This window comes from Diadema antillarum, unplaced genomic scaffold (assembly GCF_040938485.1).
Source record: "Diadema antillarum isolate AM-2024a unplaced genomic scaffold, OU_Dant_1.0 scf00000029, whole genome shotgun sequence".
Taxonomy (NCBI): domain Eukaryota; kingdom Metazoa; phylum Echinodermata; class Echinoidea; order Diadematoida; family Diadematidae; genus Diadema; species Diadema antillarum.
In genome coordinates this window covers 4,304,373-4,324,435 of record NW_027270918.1, presented here as the reverse complement: position 1 = coordinate 4,324,435, position 20,063 = coordinate 4,304,373, and the positions used below count along the sequence as shown (strand labels likewise).

Here is a 20,063-nt window from a genome sequence, read left to right as displayed (position 1 = left end):
TGGGAGAAACAAATGACCTTCAAAATGAAAATATGTTGAATTTTCTTTATATTTTCTTTATATTTTGTGCATGTGACATCACAACCTATGGTAGTCTTCCCATCCAGCGATGGTGGCACTGAAACTTTAAATGTTCATAACTTTTGAATAGATTGTCTGATTTTCCTCAGATTTTCACTGATATTATCTACTAAATATTGCTGCATTTTCTCAATCTGCATGTACATAAAGGTGACATTGTCCTTTAACATTTGTCATTCACAGACACTTTATAACTTAGGATATATAAACCTGAAAATGCTATATCAGGTTTCCTGTATAGTGTACAGTATGCTATATGGGGCGTATAGTCTTTCCAGCACATTCAAGAGGTGTAATCGGAAAAAGTCCTGCATTGCTGCTGCCATAGTCTGAATTCAGTGGATACTGAAACCTTTCTTCTTTTATCATCCATACATATGAGAAGAAATATTATATCTTTGTTTTTTTCATTGTCCATACAAAAGAAATATACAAATGTTTACATGTGCTGATATTCTTCAGGCTCCGCCCCTCGTTGAGGGCACGGAGAGGACTCGGCTGGGAGTCCAAGGGTCTGGGGGGTGTTTCATAAAGCTGCTCGTAAAGTTACGAACAACTTACGAGCGACTGGTGATCAGTTCTTGTGCTGAATTATGGAAATTCTGATAAGTATAGCACATCAGAACTGATCACCAGTCGCTCGTAAGTTGTTCGTAACTTTACGAACAGCTTTATGAAACAGGGCCCTGCAGGTCGGGTCAAAAATAACTTCATGACTCAAATTTGAAAAACACATTTTCAATATGATAGCTTTCCTTTGACACAGCAGCAAAACTATCATATCACTCTTTCATAATTATATCAATCATGAACTGCTATATTTACCTGTGGTCCTCAAGCTGTTTTTTTTTTTTTTTTTTGCAACTTTTCCATGAGATAAAACGGTCAACAGGAAGTTTGGCCAATTTCTGTAGAATAAATATGTGGCGAAGCAAAGGTGCTACATGTATTTCACTTACAAGTTATAGTTACGTGTCATTGGAGTGAATTGTAATACAGGGCTGCACACTAACCCATTTTTTTCTACTGGTCCAACCTGTCTGTCAGACCAGTAGGTACACAGTTTTTCAATTTTTTTACTGGTCCATTCCTGAAAATGTTACTGGTCCGACAGTGATGTTTACTGGTCAGGGACCATTGGACAGTACCAGTGCAGCACTGTGTAACATTTGAAGGCTTACAGTGTATAGATATAGTCATGGAAAATGAAAACAAGTCAGAAGCTGATTATAATAGATCTCTTTTTTTCTCTGTCATTGTCTTCTTTCTTTGTAAGTTGTCCAGGGACCAGCTCGGGCATCTACCATGATGGAACGACTGCGGAGGATCATCACTGTTGAGCCAGTTCTGTTCTTCTTTATGCTGGGGTCCTTCCTGCAGTACCTAGCCCTGCAGCAACTACTGTACGAAAAGGTATGCCTCTTTGAAATCAATGACACATACGTGTGCCAACACCTCCCAGCATTCAAAGATGAGGAGATCATTGTGCAAAAGTCCACATCGTACTGGCTAATCATTCTAAATGTAGCACTCGCTGTGCCAGCCATCTTTTCCACGATCGTGCTGGGATCTTGGTCGGACAGAGTTGGCAGGAGGGCACCCATGATCTTGCCGTGCATTGGCTCGGTGGTTAACGGCGTCTGTCTCCTGTTCAGCGCATTGTACATGGACCTTACCATAGGCATCATGATTCTGGGTTCAGTGCTGATGGGACTGCTCGGCGCATACCCAACCCTCACCTCTGCCGTGTTCAGCTACCTCGGGGACATCACCCAGGAGAGGTCACGGACGAAGCGGTTTGGCTTCCTGGAGGCCATGACCTTTGGCGGCAGCTTTATCGGTGTCTTGACCTGCGGGATTGTCATTGACCATCTGGGCTTTGTTGCTGTGTTCATCTACTACATTGTGTGCAACATCTTGGCAACCCTCTACATTGTCCTCTGGCTGAAAGAATCCTCTGAACTGGTCAAGGACGATGCCACGCGAGGGTCCAGCGTGAAAGATGAGGTCCTCCACTCTGGAGGGACCATGGATGGTGTGCCACAGGTGCAGGAGGATGGGACGAGGTCGTGTGGTGACTCATGCATGCAACTGTGTCGTCTCAGAAATCTGGCAGAGGCATTCAAGACTGTCGCAAGAGAAAGACCGAACACGCAAAGAATGCAACTCATCCTTCTCATCAGCTGCTTATTTATCTTCCAGGTGATTGGTACAGGTAAGTTATCAAATTGCAAATGCCATCATCCCCCACAAATAATAAAAAAAAGAAAATGAAAAGAAATACAGTCCACAAAAGTCCCTGATGATACTTTGGAGATTCTACCCAGATATTTCAGTGATTGTTACCATCACTCAAATGCTGGTTTTGATGAAAGCAATCAAAATCATTATAGACAATTGAAGGGAAATTTGATAAATGATAAGAAAATAATGAATGACTGTTGGATAATAAACATTCCAGACTCAAGTTGGAAATGTTATAACAAAACAAGCAAAAAACTTGCAACCACAAGTAAATTAGATGAGTTAATGATGCATTGCCTTACAACTCTGCCATTTTCCTGTCCACTCTTCTCGAGTAATTTTTGTTTGTTACATGAAATGATGCAAAGTCTGTATATTTTTTGTGAAACTGTTGAGTTTTTTGTTAGATAAGTGAGCATCATTAGGGAGGCATTGGATATATTCGATGGATTGTCAATAAAAAACGTATCTTTAACAGATAATTTTATGCACAAACCAGTAGGAAGTTAAAAACGTGTGATGTTTATGATAGTCCAGCTTTCTAATAAATACTGTATCTTTAGGGCTTAACATTAGCAGTGGCCCGATGGGGCCGGGGCCACTAAAGATTGGTATCAGGTCGTCAAATTTATCTTTTGGTGGCCTGTTTGGGCAACTACAATATTATTCAAAATGGATGGTTATTTTTGCTTTTATTTCTAAGGGCCACTACATCATATCTTTTTTGGAGCCACCAGAATATCAGATTTAAAGATTCTTCAGTGCACTCCCGTTACAACGAACACGGTTATAATGAAATTTCATTGTAACGAAGTAAAACTTCTGGTCCCAAAATTATTGCCATTAAAGTTAAGTCTATGGTAAAAAATTTGCTTATAATGAACACGGTTATAGCGAAATTTTCGTTATAACGAAGTCTTTTCCGAGCACCACCGACAAAGAAAAACAAAAGAAATGTGCTCCATTATATCGAAATGCGGATTGCTTTCGTATTATACGCAGCGGAACAAGCATTTCTAGTGTCTTTGCATGGGCGAACGCTTCAATCACTGTGTGTTCTCTCCGTGTGTCACGCACAGTTTTCGAGGGAACTTGAGTTATTGTAATACAATAATCTGAAATTGAATAAGGTTCGTTTAATTGTTCCAAAGGTTCTTATTACAAAACACACAGATTCTGATACACCTAAATATCCATTAGTTCGGTAATGAAATAGGGTTTGTTATTACGAACATTTGGCGTAATTCCAAAGGTTTGTTATTAATGAGGTTAGTTAATCCGACAATGAAATTGGGTTCTTATTACGACGGTTGGTTAATCTGAAAATGATAGGAATTCCAAACGCTCGTTAATCGGAACATAAAAAAAGTTTCGTTAATCCAAAAGTGAAAAAGGTAACTCCAGTAACAAAACTTAGGAATTGCAAACCTTATAATCGTCTCTAAAAGATAACCAAACCTTCAAAATAACTAACCTTTCTCATACTTTTTGTGATTAACAAACCTTCGCAGTAACGAACCTTATTTAATTTTCGGATTAACAAACCTTCGGAACAACGCACCTTCGGAATAGTGAACCTTTCTCATTTTATGATTTACAAACCTTCGGAATGACGAACCTCATTTCATTTTCTGATCAACGAACCTTTGGAAAAATGAACAATATATTAATAGAAGTTCATAATCTAAATTATGAACTTTCAGAATAACAAATCTTTGGAAGAGCGAAGCTTCAAATTAACAAACCTTCAGAATCCCGGGAATGGTGAAACTTCGGAATAAGGAGCCTTTGGAGTAACAAACTTTTGTAAGAAACGAACCTTTGGCATAGCGAATCGTAACCGAATCCTTAACCCTTTGAACCCCGCATTATTTGAGGTGGTCGTGACCCTCACCCTGCATTATTTGCACATATTGAGCATATTTTGCTAAATGACTGAATACATTGGTAATACATACAAAAAATACAACAAAAACAAATGACCACAGGTCTGTGAAGTGTGGTTATGATTACTCCAATTTTATTTGAGCTGCAATAATAGCTCAGTATGACAATAATGATTATAATCATAATGATAATCAACAATAGTAATGTTAGCTGTAAAAACAATAACCTCACTCCCTGACTGTGCCACGCCCCTTGACTTCGACGATCACCAACATGATCACCTCCAGCTCCAGCTCTAACGGCATCCCAGCTGCTATTTCCCCCGCTGGTACCCGGCTAAGATTGTACATCACCTTGTGCAGCATCTAGCTCATCATCTGTGTCCGTTTCATCTTCAAAATCACTGCTTTGACTATAATATGACTTGTCAATAGCTTCCTCATAATCACCAGATGATTCACCTAAGATTATCGCACGAGCCTCCTCTGCAGAATAGCATCTTTTTGCCATTTTTATAGCTCAAAACTTGCAAATCCAAACTGTAATCAACGAAAGTATAGACTGAAAAATCTCTCCACATCGTTGTCGTGAGATGGTGTCATATTTAGGGGGTCACCTGAAAGTTAAAACTCAAGTTATCAAAGTCACATGATTTCTGGCCAGTATACTGGCCCTTAGGGTTTTTGCACGTTCTGCGCGCGGCCGGTTTTCCGGCCTTTCGGGTTCAAAGGGTTAACGGTCATTTTCTGTACATGTGTGACAATACAAACAACTTTACATGCTCTCTTTTAAATATGATATTGTAAAGAGGTAACATCCCATTTCACATAGCTTTCCAGTGTATGATGAGTATTCAACAAACAGTATGCGCGATATGATATATGCGTGGTTTCCTTGTTTTCGTTATATATTGTATTCGTTTGGTTATAATGAAATTTCGTTATAACGAAAGAAAACGGCAGGTCCCGAGCATTTCGTTATAACGGGAGTGCACTGTAATGGCCTGAATGGGCCACCAGACAAAAAAGTTAGTGTCAAGCCCTGGTATTTTTTTTTTTGATAAAATTTATAGAATGTCTACTATTGTCTTTGTTTTATTTTAATTGCCACTTTCATCTAGACATGAAATGGCAATGCACTTTGATTTCCCTGACTGATCACAATTTTCTACATAATATATATCATCATGTATGTCTCATTTGGGACAAATATATCAAAAAAAGTTTATTGAAATTTCTACTGTACAAATGGATGAAACTTCTATTATTATATTTGTATGATTTTACTCAATATTTGTTAATTTCAATTTGAACATGAAGTTGAAATGCTATTTAATTTTCCACGACTAACTATGTGTTTTCCTACTTCATACATAACTATAGCTATTGGGACAAATACAAAAGTTACCAGTTATCGAACTTCTGAAGACCTGACATAACCTAAAAGTTTATACACTTTGTCAAAACAGAACCTTAGAAGACATCAGTATCTACGTTGTCTTGAAAAAACAAAGCAAAACAAAGTATTTTTATGCTGTTGTTGGCTGCTGTGTACAAACACTACTATGTGTCTACTGTTTTATCATGAAAGACTTAAAATTACATGTACATTGTATTAGGACAAAACATAGAATTGTAACCTGATGATTAAGGCTTGTTATTTTTAACGGAAGTTGCTACAAACAATGTATGTGCAAACTAAGCACTGACGTTCCATCATGTTTTCATAGTCATCAATCACAATTCATACCGGTACTTAAAAATCCAGGAATGCAGCTGTTGATTGCTCTTTTTAACTTTTGATATCATATATTGCCTTCTATAGTGTAGGCTCCATTTCATTAAAAAAAAGTTGCTATGATCATAGCAACTCTTGCTGCAGTGGCAAGTGTCATGATTTTGACAAGAATCCTGCTTGCTGATTTTGCTGTTGGTGCTAGAAGTTGCCATTCTAGCAATAATTGTTGTCATAACATGTTTTACGAATTGAGACTGTGGCATAGCAGTATTTATGAAATAAAAACAACAACCCTGGTTCCTGTATACAACGTATATGTGAGACATGTTTTGCTTAAAAAAATAAGGTGGTTCATTATTTCAAGTGTTACATGATTTGGCAGACCGTACACCGGGGTACCATTGTAACCCTGGGTTCGGCATTGTGTAGCACCATCTCATGTCCATTGTCATACAGTTGTGCAATGTTGTCATGGCGACTATTTTCTCATCATCAGCGCTGGCACAAATCGGCGCAGTTATAACGATCCAAATGCCGATATTCCTTCCATGTCAACTTTTAAACAGTGAAGATTACATCAGAGCATGTGAATGAGAGAAAAAAGGTTACTGTAAAAGTGGATATTTTCGCGCGACTAATTTTTCGCGCTTGGCCGGGTCAGGAGAGTTTCGTGCGTTTTTGATTCCGCGGAATCGAGACATCACGCACAGGAACATTATGGCAAGCAAAAATATTCGCGTGCTTTTATTTTCGCGCTAGTTTCTGGTTGCGCGAAATGCGCAAAAATTTCAACACCGCGAAAATTTCCACTTTTACAGTATTATTAGCATGCATTATATTGTTGCATAATCACAAACAAGAAAATATTTTTGTACAAAATAGTGCAAAAATTATTTTTTACACATTTTTTGTAACCCAGAGTACAACACTGACAAGGAAATAAATAATTCAACAAAATGGCAACTTTTCATTTGGTATCCCAGGGTACCAAATATTGCATCATATACCAACCGTATCTTGAATATTTATTGTATTTTACACAGAAACAAATTACGTAAAATGAGTTTAGTGTACAAGTCTGTGTCCATCTATACTTAATGGACTTGATGATGTGTTATTATGGGGATAATGCCACAGATTTCTAAACTAAAAATACAGAAACTCCTGTTTCGTCAGTGCTCTGTCCAAGAGTTCAAGTATGATATTGTGTGATGTATAAATCACATGACATGATTCCATCACTCAATTAGGAATCTGTTTGGTCAGGGGCAACCAGTGTTTACATACGTACATGTTGCATGGAAAGTACCCTCACCGTATAAAGCAAAGTCACATGAAAGCGACTGTACATTTAATAATGCAATCTCATCCATGTCAGAGTGATATATTGAGATCTCTTACTGTGCGTGTCATACTCATACACTGTACCTGATGATAGTGGAGTGTTGCAGGAATGGGCATTCTATAGGCCCATCTCTATTTTCTAGCAACAGTGATGAGCTGTATGCAAAATTGAACCAATTTGCACCCACAAAGGTGCTCTTACATGGCCAATCAGACAGACCCCTCCCCCCATCCAGTTACCCAAGGATAGAGCCGGGACTATCCTCAGCCGAATACAGTTGTAGTGTACCATTCTCCCGCTATTTGGCGGTCAAACTGATTAGATTACAGGCAATCACAAAAGCTTGCTGGAAGGTGGACCAGGGAACCATTGTATCACGCTTTTCAAGGAAAGGAGATTGCCCTATTGGCATTATGGCAGTGACTGGATAAAGTTAGAAATGCAGTTAGCTTTTTTTTCCAAATACACACATTCATTCAGTTTTTTTGACCTTCATTCACTAAAATATAATTTGCATGATGACATAACCACAGCGATCTGGGGGGCGTTTCATCAACGAGTTCGTCGGGGGTTTTCACCGACGAATTTGCTATCAGCCAATCAGACGCAAGGATTTACACTGACAACTGTTAAAAGCTAATGAAATCCTTGGTCTGATTGGCTGATAGCAAATTCGTCGGTGAAAACTCCGACGAACTCGTTGATGAAACGCCCCCCAGTTGGGGGGCGTTTCATCAACGAGTTCGTCGGAGGCTTTCACCGACGAATTTGCTATCAGCCAATCAGACGCAAGGATTTACACTGACAACTGTTAAAAGCTAATGAAATCCTTGGTCTGATTGGCTGATAGCAAATTCGTCGGTGAAAACTCCGACGAACTCGTTGATGAAACGCCCCCGGGGGGCGTTTCATCAACGAGTTCGTCGGAGTTTTCACCGACGAATTTGCTATCAGCCAATCAGACCAAGGATTTCATTAGCTTTTAACAGTTGTCAGTGTAAATCCTTGTGTCTGATTGGCTGATAGCAAATTCGTCGGTGAAAACCCCCGACGAACTCGTTGATGAAACGCCCCCCTGACGCATGCTGCTACCACGTCAGTGATAAATTCATTTCTCCTTTGGAGTTATTGTGCCTGGGTGAAGGGTTAAGTCAGATGCTTTTTGGCAAGTTTTTGCTTTTCTTTAGATCGTCATCAGAGGTCAGCTTTGGGAAACCGAACACCAAAGTTTTTCTTCCCACCTCATGTTTGCGTCTTTTCATCTGGCAGAGACCGAGGGTATCCAGTTCATGAAATCGAACCCCTAAACTTGGAGGGAGACATTGAAAAGAGTGGCCAAAGGGGATGTGTTGGCCCCTACGTGTCCTGTCCTTGGGAATAACCGCAGAATTAAACAAATGTTTGGAGGGGCGTTGGGGACAGAGAAAGCAGAATCACTTTGGTCAACCTCCTTGGCCAAGACGAAAGGGCCATAATGAGAACCAAGCTCATTTGATGATATACATTTTAATGTCAAATGTTGCTGATTGGACACACAGGGTATTTGCTCTCTTCTGCCATCTTTTAGAGGTGATGCAACACTGTAGCTGCCAGTTGATTTTCTTCAGGATGGCATTCCCTATGAATATTTGTCTACTTTGCCACTGATTTGCAAGTATCTTGTGGATTCTTTTGTAACTTTTTTTTTTTTGGGGGGGGGGGGGGAGATAAGACATCTCCTAATTTGCGAATTTGCTTACCTGGGTACTGCATCAAATCATTTAACTTTAATAGAATGTTGTACTTAAATCATGTCAGTAAGTTGAAAATGGTGATATACAACGTGTAACTTTCATACTGGAAATGGTTTTTAAAAGGATACATTGATTTTTTTCAAAATGTATTATACAAACTTGTATGTCAACTAACAACAAATCAGGATCAAAGACAATGAAACTGCCTATAGATAACCTCACGCAGGTGTAGGAATGTCTCGTGATATTTGCTGAGAACGATATAAGGAGATAACAGTTTTTACTTGCGTTATATTTAATGGTTAAACGTCAAAGGTCAAAGCTCACTAGAATTTACCTTGATATGTGCTCATTTCTAGCCATAGCAACTACTTCGGAACTCCATCAATAATGTTATTTACTATACATTGTATGTGGGTGAGCACAAATCATGCAGAAAAGGTTTAAAGGTACAGTTTACCATAGGGAGCAGTGATTAAAGAAAAATGTTTAAGATATCACATTTGAATGCATATTTGTAGGTCATTTGTATCATAAAAAATCCTACCATGTACAGTTGAACCTCTCGTATCCGGACAAGTCGGGACCGGGGCTCATCCGGATAAGGGATTTGGCCGGATACGGGAGACTCAATGTTTTATACATGTACATATACATACACACGTACTGATGTAGCCCAATGTAGTACCACATGTAGTAATGTGTATACTGCAACCTTTTCATTGTTACACTCAGTAACAGACCCCAAAATAGAGGTTCGTGTTTGCAAGAATGAAATCATTTTCTTTTATAAATTCTTGGGATGATTTACCTAAATAATTATTAAGAAATGTATCAAGTAGAGAGTATATGTAATTCATTGTGTTTGTGTAGGAGATCTCAAGGAGTTGGGAATCCCCCTTTCCTCCCGTAATTATTTTAAAAAAAAATCACGGCGAGATTGCGTCCGTATAATAGAGAGATCCGGATAAAGGGAGGCCGGATAAGAGAGGTTCAACTGTACTAGTAAAAGTTTAGCAATAAAGCCTACGATATAAGGAGATATCACTATTTTTCTCACTAATCCATAACTGTAGACGGTTTAGTCAAGAATCATTTTAAATAACTATTGCTCACATTTTGCCCATTTACCAATACTTAGCATCAGTTATACTGATTCAAATTTTTACATTAGTTGTTTCTATCCCTAACTCACATTTTATAACTAGTCTACTTTGAAGCACTAGAAGCTGGATTTTTGTTTTATCTGCAGATGGTATATGATGCCTTTAGAATTGGCTGTAAAGAGTTAGTGTAGTTATACATGCCACGCCTATCATCGAGTTCTTCCAACTCATGTTCAAAATGAAACGCCATCATTTCATGTCAATTCTCACAGTAAGGTCAGTGGTGAGGACCTATGAAGTTTGAACTGTAAATGAAAGGTCATGTACTCCTTGCAAAATGTAGTGATCATGTGAGAAGATGGAGGTATCCCAGTCAACGGGACCTCATGATGATGAGTTGGTGATTGCATAGTTTGTCAGCTGCGTTGAAAAACATTAGACAGCTGATACGAACTGTTGTAAGTCAGTAACCACTGACTTTAATCATTTGTACTATAAGTTAGAATTAGAAAAAAATTTCTCACTGCCCTGCCCCCAATTGAACTTTCAATTGTCCCCCTTTCATCAATAATCATTATAGAAACATCCTAAATTAAACACACATTTGAAGCTATGACTTGGCGGAGCCCCTTGTATTTCAGAAAGCAAATGTTAGAATTTCAATTGGAATACAAGAATAATTAACCTCAGGCCACATTGTGCCAGCTAACTCTTTCACTTGTTTTAATAGAATATATGATTTCAGTAGTTACTGTACCTTTGATTTAGTGCAATGAAGGGAAAGTACAATTAAGGATGAGTTCATGTTTGATTTGCTGCAGTGGGACAAAACAAACAAACAGATCAGCAAGCTCTTCAGTGAAAGTGGATAAAAATCAAAAAAAGTTGCTAATTGTTTAAATGGGAGTTACCGGTAATCATGTAAGGTGATCTTCTTGTCAAAAAGGAGCCTAGGAGATGACATCTGAGTCATGTAACTTAAATCACTAGCATTTCTCTTCTCAATCTGTTTGTGCTGAAATGTCACAACTTGACATATTATAAAGACATTTTTTGAAGAAAAAAAATGCTGCTATTTTATTGCATTTTTTTAGAGGAAAAGGTAGTAGATGTTCCCATCAGTCAAGTAAAAAAAAAAAAAAAAATCTCATTTTGGTTCCCCCACATGCCTACAGGTGATGATATCAACTTTTGATGCTCTAAGAAAGATATTACACATTTATCTGCTCCAGATACATTCCTTTGTTTCCATCAATCATATCCTTTTGCCCAATGATGTTACCTCGCTGTGATGCACACTTCAATAGAGATTTATAGTTTTTAAACAATCAAAATTTCGCTGTTGGTTTTGATACCATATACCTATAGACTGATTAATCTGTGATTTGTACACAGTGTTTCAAAATGCCAGATATCAGTATTGTTATGCAGGATATGGCATAGTAGTAGCAAATTATACTGGAATCATAACTGTGATTATTGTATGTTATTCTCTTTTTCTGATGCAGCCACTTTTTTATACTTCTGTTGCACTGTCTATCAATGTATGACTTTAAATTAAACTGAACTTCAAGAATTTGCGAGAACACATCAATATGCCTCTCGGTCAGTTCAGTAAGCAACCTCCACGATTGTAGTGATCCATGTACAGATGAGGGGCAGGGCTTTCACCCTGCCGGCCCCAAGGGTTGAAGTCATTGATAGAGGCACTACTACCATCTGACACACTCGGGAGCCAAGTCTGTCATTGTTTTCTTTTGTTGTTGTTGTTTTTTGTTTCCACCTGGTTTTGATTACCCAGAGACTTTCATCGTTGGCACGTAACACTCTGGCATGAAACTTCTCTCTCGTTTCTGTATCTCTCCTGTGCAGGTGAAAATGACACCACGGTTCTCTACCTGAAGAAAGAGCCGCTGAACTTTACTTCGTCACAAATATGTGAGTTTACAAGATTAAAGGGAGAATTGGGGGGGGGGGGATAGTCTGTATCCCTTCTTAACCCCCTCCCACCCACCATTTTACCATCCTTCATCAGAGCTTGTCAAATAGAAAACTTTAACAATCACTTCAAATGCTGCTGGACTGTGGGATATTTGAACTTGGTTCATGGTTTAGGGGCTGACATTTCTGCTCTAAATGTTTGAACATGAATATAGATATAAAATCACTCTGGATAACATTATGATCATTTTATTGAGTATTGTGAGTTAAGTAGTGTATCAGTATCGTGGTTCCTGTACAGATCATATGAACTGTCATTAGTGTAAACAAGCAATGACCTAAATGTAATCTACGCAGATATAATTATTGTTCTTCCTGTGGTGATAATCAAAATGATTTCATGGCCCTTCTCGTCTTCTTTTACCCTGCGGCAGCGTACTACTCTGGAACCAAGAGTGGACTCCAAACCCTAACACTCTTCACCCTTATGCCATGCCTCCATTGGCTTAGCGTTCCCGACTGCTTCATCGCCGTGGGCGCGCTCTGTTTCCGCATGAGCGGCTACGTTGTCTTTGGTCTCGCTCGCACCCTTTGGCAAGTCTTTATTGGTAAGTTCAGCTTGCCCATCACTTGTTCCTCACTCCCCACCACCAGTCCATCCTAAATGAGAAGGGGAAAAAATAAGGCTTCTGTGAAATCTGTTTAATGTTTAACCATTTCTGTACCAGGGATTTTATACAGTGTGTACAATGTTACAAGGTTTTCTGTATCAGTTCTGTGTCATTGTGGACTTAATGATGTTTTGAGAAGAATTATGTAATCTCTGACTGTAATTATGTAGCCCCAAGAAGATATTCAATTTGTCCACTTTATTGTGTCATATATGATATATTTTCTTTAAGTGAAATGTGAGTTAGAAAAAAGGAAAACAGAAACATTCTTTATTTTTGTTTGACAGCTGTCTGTACAAATAATTGTTCGTGTGAGATTTTTTTTTTGTTTTCGTTTCAGTGACCTTTCTGCTGGCTCCATCTGGTCTTCCTGCTGCTACGACAAGGGCCATGATGTCCAAGATTGTTTCCCCAGCTGAACAGGGTAAGCAGCCCTCTCTCCAACACGCTCATGTTTCACCAAGAAATGGGCCTCTACCCTAGCAGAATCAAATCGAATCGAATCAAATCAAATCAAATCAAATCAAATCAAGTCAAATCAAATCAAATCCCTCATGTTTCAAAGAACTAGAAGTTTTTACCAACAGGTGAGTATTAGGCCAAGTTTTTGACAAAATGCAGCAAAATGGGATACTTTGTAGTAAGAGTGAAACAGTCATCTTAAAAGGACTGAAATCATCAAGTATGACGTACTGAATGAGCCATGATGTTTTGTAAGATCTCCAGTATTCTAACTTCCAGTTGAAATCCATCGTGGTTCATACATGCTAAAAATCATGAGAGCAAAAATGTCAGCATTCCATACTCTCCCATCAAGTTAGATAGATAGATAGATAGATAGATAGATAGATAGATAGATAGATAGATAGATAGATAGATAGATAGATAGTTCTATAATCAGCACATTTCCAATGCTGGACCATGACCCACTTTCACATTTCATCATCGACAAAGTGTTTTCTTTTACAACCATTTTGTTCCTGAAATCACAATTTTTAATGCATTACGCTATCTTAAATTTCAGAGAGTTTTGTGCCTTCTGTAAGCTCTTCATTCTTAGCTTTTCTCTCTATTCCTATTACATTACTCAAGGACAGCCATTTTTGTGGTTGCACTGGAGTTATGACACATTGAAATTGATAATGTGACTTTTTATGATTTTTGGGATAGATTAGAAATCAGTTAATAATATATCAGTATTATATTGGATGGAATATTCAGTACTTATTCTTATAATTCATGTATAGCTTATATAGCCAGGCATGATATTCTGTAGATTTTAATCTGATTTCAGATTTTTTTTTTCTCAGTCTGTAATACATTTTGCTATTTTCATGTATCAAAATCACCTGAAAATTTTGATTTCCAACTTTTCAAAAAACCTCAATATCATCCCTGTATAGCTTATAGCTTATATATTCATGTAAGTGTCCCCAAAATCTTCCTTCTTTCTTGTATATTTCTCTCTGGGTTCAGCTTCCTTTTTCATACAGTCCCTGTTTCTTGTGTGCATATATTTATGTATGTATGTGCGTGGCATGCAACATTGAGATATGCCAGTGACAGTATGAAGTGTTTTAGGTGATGTATCTAGCAATGTGTGGGACGTGTTTGGTAGAAAGAGGCCTCTTCATGAGGCCCATAGATCACGTCTGCGCAATTCTCCGTGCGTGTTTCGCGTTCTACTCAATTCATGATTCGAGAGCTCGTAAACCCCCGCGGTAGTTAAGTGATCGGCGTTTATTTTGAGTTTCAGTGTTTTCAACCCCCAGTATGAGCGGGCGTGTTTAGTTTCAAGGAATGAGGAATCCTATTTCTCTTTTTTGGGTAAAGACTAGAAATGAAACGGGAGAGTATTGCCAATGCCATGACAGTCATAGCAAACATTTGGGGTTTAATAGAACAGAATTCTGTTTAATGTGTCTGTGAGGACAATGAAATATTGCCGCTGGATCCAAATCGCTGTGAGTGATTATATCACCGACAGAACACGACATTGTTTGCTTTTGTTTTTATTTGGTAATGGGTTTGACTTGAAAGAAAATTTACAGAAATCGGTTGTGTTTATCGTCAGCAGGTATTGGTGGGGATCAGTGGTTTTGTGACTTGTGTGCCAATTTGATGGCATCCAGACGTTAAGCTTGGGACATTACAGAGTAGTAGGGCACATAGAAGCTTATAAATCTCTTAAAGAGGCAAAAATGGAACATGGAGGTATCAGTTCTTATGCATTTTAATTATACCCCCGCTAAACGAAGTTTGAAGGGGTATATAGGAATCAGTGGACGGTTGGGCGGTCGGGCGGTCGGTCGGGCGGTCGGTCCGTTGCAAATCTTGCGTCGCGAACTACTTCCTCAGTTTTCAACCAATTCCCATAAAACGTGGCACAGATGTGTGCCTTGGGTTGTAGATGTGCAAGACGTATTTTTTGACAGTACCCAAAAGTACGTTGCCATGGTAACGGCATATTACGGGCAAAAATGGGTACAAATCTTGCGTCGCGAACTCCTCCCACAGTTTTTGATCAATTTTTATGAAATTAGGTACAGATGTTCATCTGAATATGTTAATGTGCAAGACACATATTTCCGCAGTGGCAAAAAGTGCGTTGCCATGGTAACGGCATGTTATTGGTAAAATATAGGGCAAAATGCTTCATGGCAAAACTGCTTCATCAGTGTTCTTCCAATTCTCATGGAATTCATATTGAATGTTTGTCTTAGGATATAGGTCAGCATGACACATTTCTTGACAGTGACAAAAAGTATGTTGCCATGGTAACAGCTCACATATTATGAGCCAAAATGATGGAAAATTTTGTGTTGCAAACTACTTCCTCAGTTTTTGCCCAATTTCCATGAAACTTGGTACAGATGTGTGCCTTTGGTTGTAGATGTGCAAGACGCATTTTTCGACAGTACCCGAAAGTACGTTGCCATGGTAACGGCATATTAATGGCAGAAGATCAAGGAAAGATCTTGCGGATTTAACTACTTCCTCAGTTTTTTGACCAAAGCTTATGAAATGTTGTTTTGACCAAAGCTTATGAAATGTTGTTTGGCGGGGGTATAACCAGTCGCTGTAGCGACATTTCTAGTTGTTTTTTGAAAATCATTTCAATGAATTGCAACTTCATGTATCGCATCTGTATTATCTTTTGATAATTCTGTGAAAAAACAACAATCGAACATGCATTTCAATTGTTTTAATCATTTCAGTGAATTTGCATCTTCATATATATTGCATCTGTATTATCTTTTGACATAATTCTGTGAAAAATCAAACAAACGAACGAACATGCATTTCTGAACAGTTGAATTACTATATAAGCTGTTATTTTCATGAGGGTTTAATTTTTGCGAATTTCGTGAATCACAGTTGGATCGCGAATTCAACAACACGCGAATATGTCTCCATGCGCTTGGGTAATAGTGCATTTACGTTAGGATCGGCATCAATTCGCAAAAACAACATCTGGCGAAAATGTCCATGACCTCCTCATTCGCGAAAATATCTGTCCGCGAAAATAGCAGCGTATACAGTAATTGATAAGGGAGAATATTTACATCATGTTGTATGATTTCAATGCACTAAAAAAAAAAAAAAAATTCTGTTCTCCTGTTTTTGATCATTTATACTTGTCACTGACTGCTACACTATCAGGCAGCTTATTTGCCCTGACGGCAGCCCTGGAGACAGTGACCGGTGTGGTAGCAACCATCGTCTTCAACGCACTGTATCCGGCCACCCTCCACATTGTTGGTGGAGGATTTGTCTTCATCCTGATGGGAACCATCCTTCTTATACCAGCCTGCTTGTTGATGTAAGTCTTCCAACATTTTATAACTTAAAGGGGAATAGAATACCAAAGTGTGATGTCATAGCCATTCATCGCCATGGAAACTGGTTCTAAACAACCTCGCCTGGCCTGAGTGTGTGTGCATGCACCTAGTTCTAATACAAGCTATGACAAAAAGATTGTGACATCTTTCGTATTCTGTTTGTAAACCCCAAATATATAAATGTGAATTCAGAAAATGCAAAGCATCCAGTGGAAAAGGCGCTCTATAAATGTCTATTATTATTATTATTATTAAGAAAAAAAAACCAAAGTAGAAGAACTCTTCAGCAAAGTCTGAGGAAAATTAGATAATCCCATCTAAAGTTACAAATTTTGAAAGTTTAAAAAAAAAATCTGTGTGGTGTCATCACCAGATAAGAAGGTTACAACAATTTGCGATATTATGTGTTTCACAGTAGTGGAATGATAGTAGCTACAGATGTTTGTGAAATATGCTATTGAGTGAGTGAGCAAGCAAGCAAATGATGGAATTTTTCCTTCACATATTTCCATCATGACTATTACTTATTGTGCGAGGGAGACTAGTTGTTGACTAGACATGTAATCATAGTTTATTCAATATGCACTTTACAGAAGGAGAGAAAATAAAGAAAGAACTGGGAGAATAGAGAGAGAGGGAGAGAAGAGACATATAAAACAGGCATGATTATAGAATAATAGATAGACATATGTTATTGAAAAACAGGAGAAATAGATGTTTTGAGCAGAGACAGACAGGTATACAGTCACATAGACAGATGAATGGATGGATGGATGGATGGATAGATGGAGGGACTTATGGATGGCTGAATGTAGATAGCATGGCAAAATGTTGTTTATCAACTTCCATGTAATTTTATCCACTGGCAGTAACCAGATATAGTTTTGTATGATGTTTGAGTGTGCAGATGTAATTTTTTTAACCAGTCTTTCCCTCCCACTGACTGTATGTGTATTTATGTCTAATATAGAGAGTTATATTGAAATATACTTTCCAGTGTTTGAGAAGTACCAGTGGTTCTTCTGAACTACTGTCTACCCATACTTCCACACTATCCTTTGCAACGGGGCTACAATACTACCACATGTTGGAATGCAGTTCAGTACCTGTAGGACTTCTCTTGGCACCCTGTGCTGTTTTCGCAGGATGTGCACTTCGCTCTCATCAGGCACAGGTCACTGTTCTGGTGTTTATTCTCAGGAGTACGTGGTATTCCAGGGGATTCGGGAGTGGTGTTGTCTATTGCAAGGGACTGGGGGCTAGTACTTCCAGCTAGGTTCAGTGATGAAATCTATATGTCTCACACCTGGAGATAATTCTCTACAGACATGCATGTGTGAAAATTGAAAAATGAAATGATTGTACAAAATACATGAAAGGTGCTGTATCTTTCGTGTTTCATATCTAAGTAAACCAACTTGTAGATTGTTACATTTTGGGTCCATGTCTTTTTGAAAAGATTTCTTTGAGAAGGAAGTCATCATTTCAAAACGATGGGGGTGAAGATTTGAATGTGTCATCATGTAATAATCTGCCAGATATTTACCGAAGTCGTCTCTTATTTTTATATCTTGAAATGTGAGAAAATGTTTGTATCTATAGTGCCTACTCTGTACGTTCAATATTCATTGCATTTTCCTTTTTTTTTTTGTGTTCAAATATCTATTTGAAAATACACTAGAATGCGAGGCAGCTGTAACAAACAAGCACCTGAATGCCCGTGACATTATGCTAGCTTTAATTACTGTAATATAGTATTAAGTTAACAACAGTTTAAGGGATCTTAAAACCAGTCATTTTTCCTGTGTTTGTGAGAGAGTTTCAGAAATCGAAGCATTGCATAGGATGTCATGAAAAAATTACTGTGTGGAGTAGATGGATGGCTGTTATTTCACAGGTTTTCACGATTTTGACCGGAGAAATATTCCCCAGTTGAAATATCTGCAAGGAAGCAGGCAACTGTAGTTTCAGAGGTTGCTCTATGTAGTCTTATGTTGACAGGTACGAAAAGACAAAAGCAAGAGTCAGTGTCAGCTACACAGAGATTATTTTGATATGATAAAACAGTTATCCTTCTATGCAAGTTGATGTTTAATCAAAAACAACTGCAGTGATGTCCATGTTGTCCACATGAAAATGCTGACATTAAGTAAATTTGCAGTATTGATATATTTCTATTCTGACAATATGAAGGATATAGAAAAGCCTAAGCTGCCAATTCCCAAATCTCTGATAACATTTCATTCAAAATAGAAGCATTCGACAATAGAATATTAACATCAAGTCACACAAAGTACAAAAACTACAATACTACTTCAAAACACAAACATAGTTTGTGCTTCTTTTTAGTGTTGTATTTGAAAAAAAAAATATCTAAAAAAAGAGTGTGTTTAAGCATAGTCTGTTTTATCAAATTGCCATCGAATATAAGATTTTGTGTTGGGATGTCCTTGCACTGTCATACATGATGGGAAGGTTGCTTGCATGCTGCCACTGAGCTGTTCAGAATCACACTGACACTTGATGAGTCAATCATTGATACTGTTGGCCTCCGGACTGTCGGTGGCGCCGCTACTCCAGAGTGCAACTTTCCAAATGATGGGTGTTTATTGAGAATCTATTACCACAGGCGTTACAAGATATTCGCTGTCCTGCCCCCCTTCCAAAGTTAAGTAGCCATAAATGTCCGAATACCTCATCACCCTATATTATATTTATTATTCCTTTTATAAGCAACAAGCCCTCTGTCAAAATATTTAGCCTGTGTCCACACTTACTTGTGCATGCCAGCCAACCTGACACTGTTTACAAAACCCTGGCAAATTATTGCCCCATGAAAATTGCGCAAATTTTTGCGTGAACGAGTTGCCATTCATGATTGATAGTCGCTGGTGCCATGGCATGGAAGAAGAATTACAGACACCTAAAATTTTCTCCGCCTTAAGTCTTTTTTTTAAATCTCTCCCTTGCCCTAACACATTTATTCTCTCTCTCTCTCTCTCTCTCTCTCTCTCTCTTTCTCTCTCTTTTTAGAATTTTAGCTTCACGATTTGTGCCTTAACTGTCTTTCATCTTGTCTATATTTCACTCTTTTCCAAACTGCACATTTTCATCTCTTGAAAATAAGATTGCCCAAACAGAATATAAAACTTGCCAAGGGCTATCAGCCAAGTGTTACAATAGAGTCCAGAGTACACTATGTCAACTCCCCATTTGTTGGCTTGAATGCTTGCCTTTTAAAGCAGTGGCAGGTTCAGTATTCATAATGCCTCTGACCGAGTGGAATTCCTTCCAAGACCCATAAAGGCAACACCACTACCGGGGTGCTGAACTCAATGGGTGAAGGGAAGCATTTGAACAAGTGACTCCACCCGCCCCCACTTCTAACCTCCGTTAACAATCCCCCCCCCCCAAGCTCTCGGTACACCCCCATCTATTCACACCTCCTCTAATTTCTCCCCTCCTACTATTTCTTT

At 38.4% G+C, this 20,063-nt stretch overlaps 1 protein-coding gene across 1 annotated transcript in view; it reads left to right on the top strand.

The window, feature by feature from the left end:
* Nucleotides 1-1,382: 1,382 nt before the first annotated feature.
* The window catches only part of LOC139739722 (proton-coupled folate transporter-like), a 28,623-nt gene continuing 9,942 nt past the window's right edge, over nucleotides 1,383-20,063 (top strand). The window contains exons 1-5 of the mRNA XM_071650330.1: nucleotides 1,383-2,296; nucleotides 12,006-12,071; nucleotides 12,509-12,682; nucleotides 13,086-13,169; nucleotides 16,409-16,568. Of these exons, the coding sequence (XP_071506431.1) occupies nucleotides 1,387-2,296; nucleotides 12,006-12,071; nucleotides 12,509-12,682; nucleotides 13,086-13,169; nucleotides 16,409-16,568 (1,394 nt within the window). The 5' untranslated portion in view covers nucleotides 1,383-1,386. The remainder of the gene's footprint in view (nucleotides 2,297-12,005; nucleotides 12,072-12,508; nucleotides 12,683-13,085; nucleotides 13,170-16,408; nucleotides 16,569-20,063) is intronic.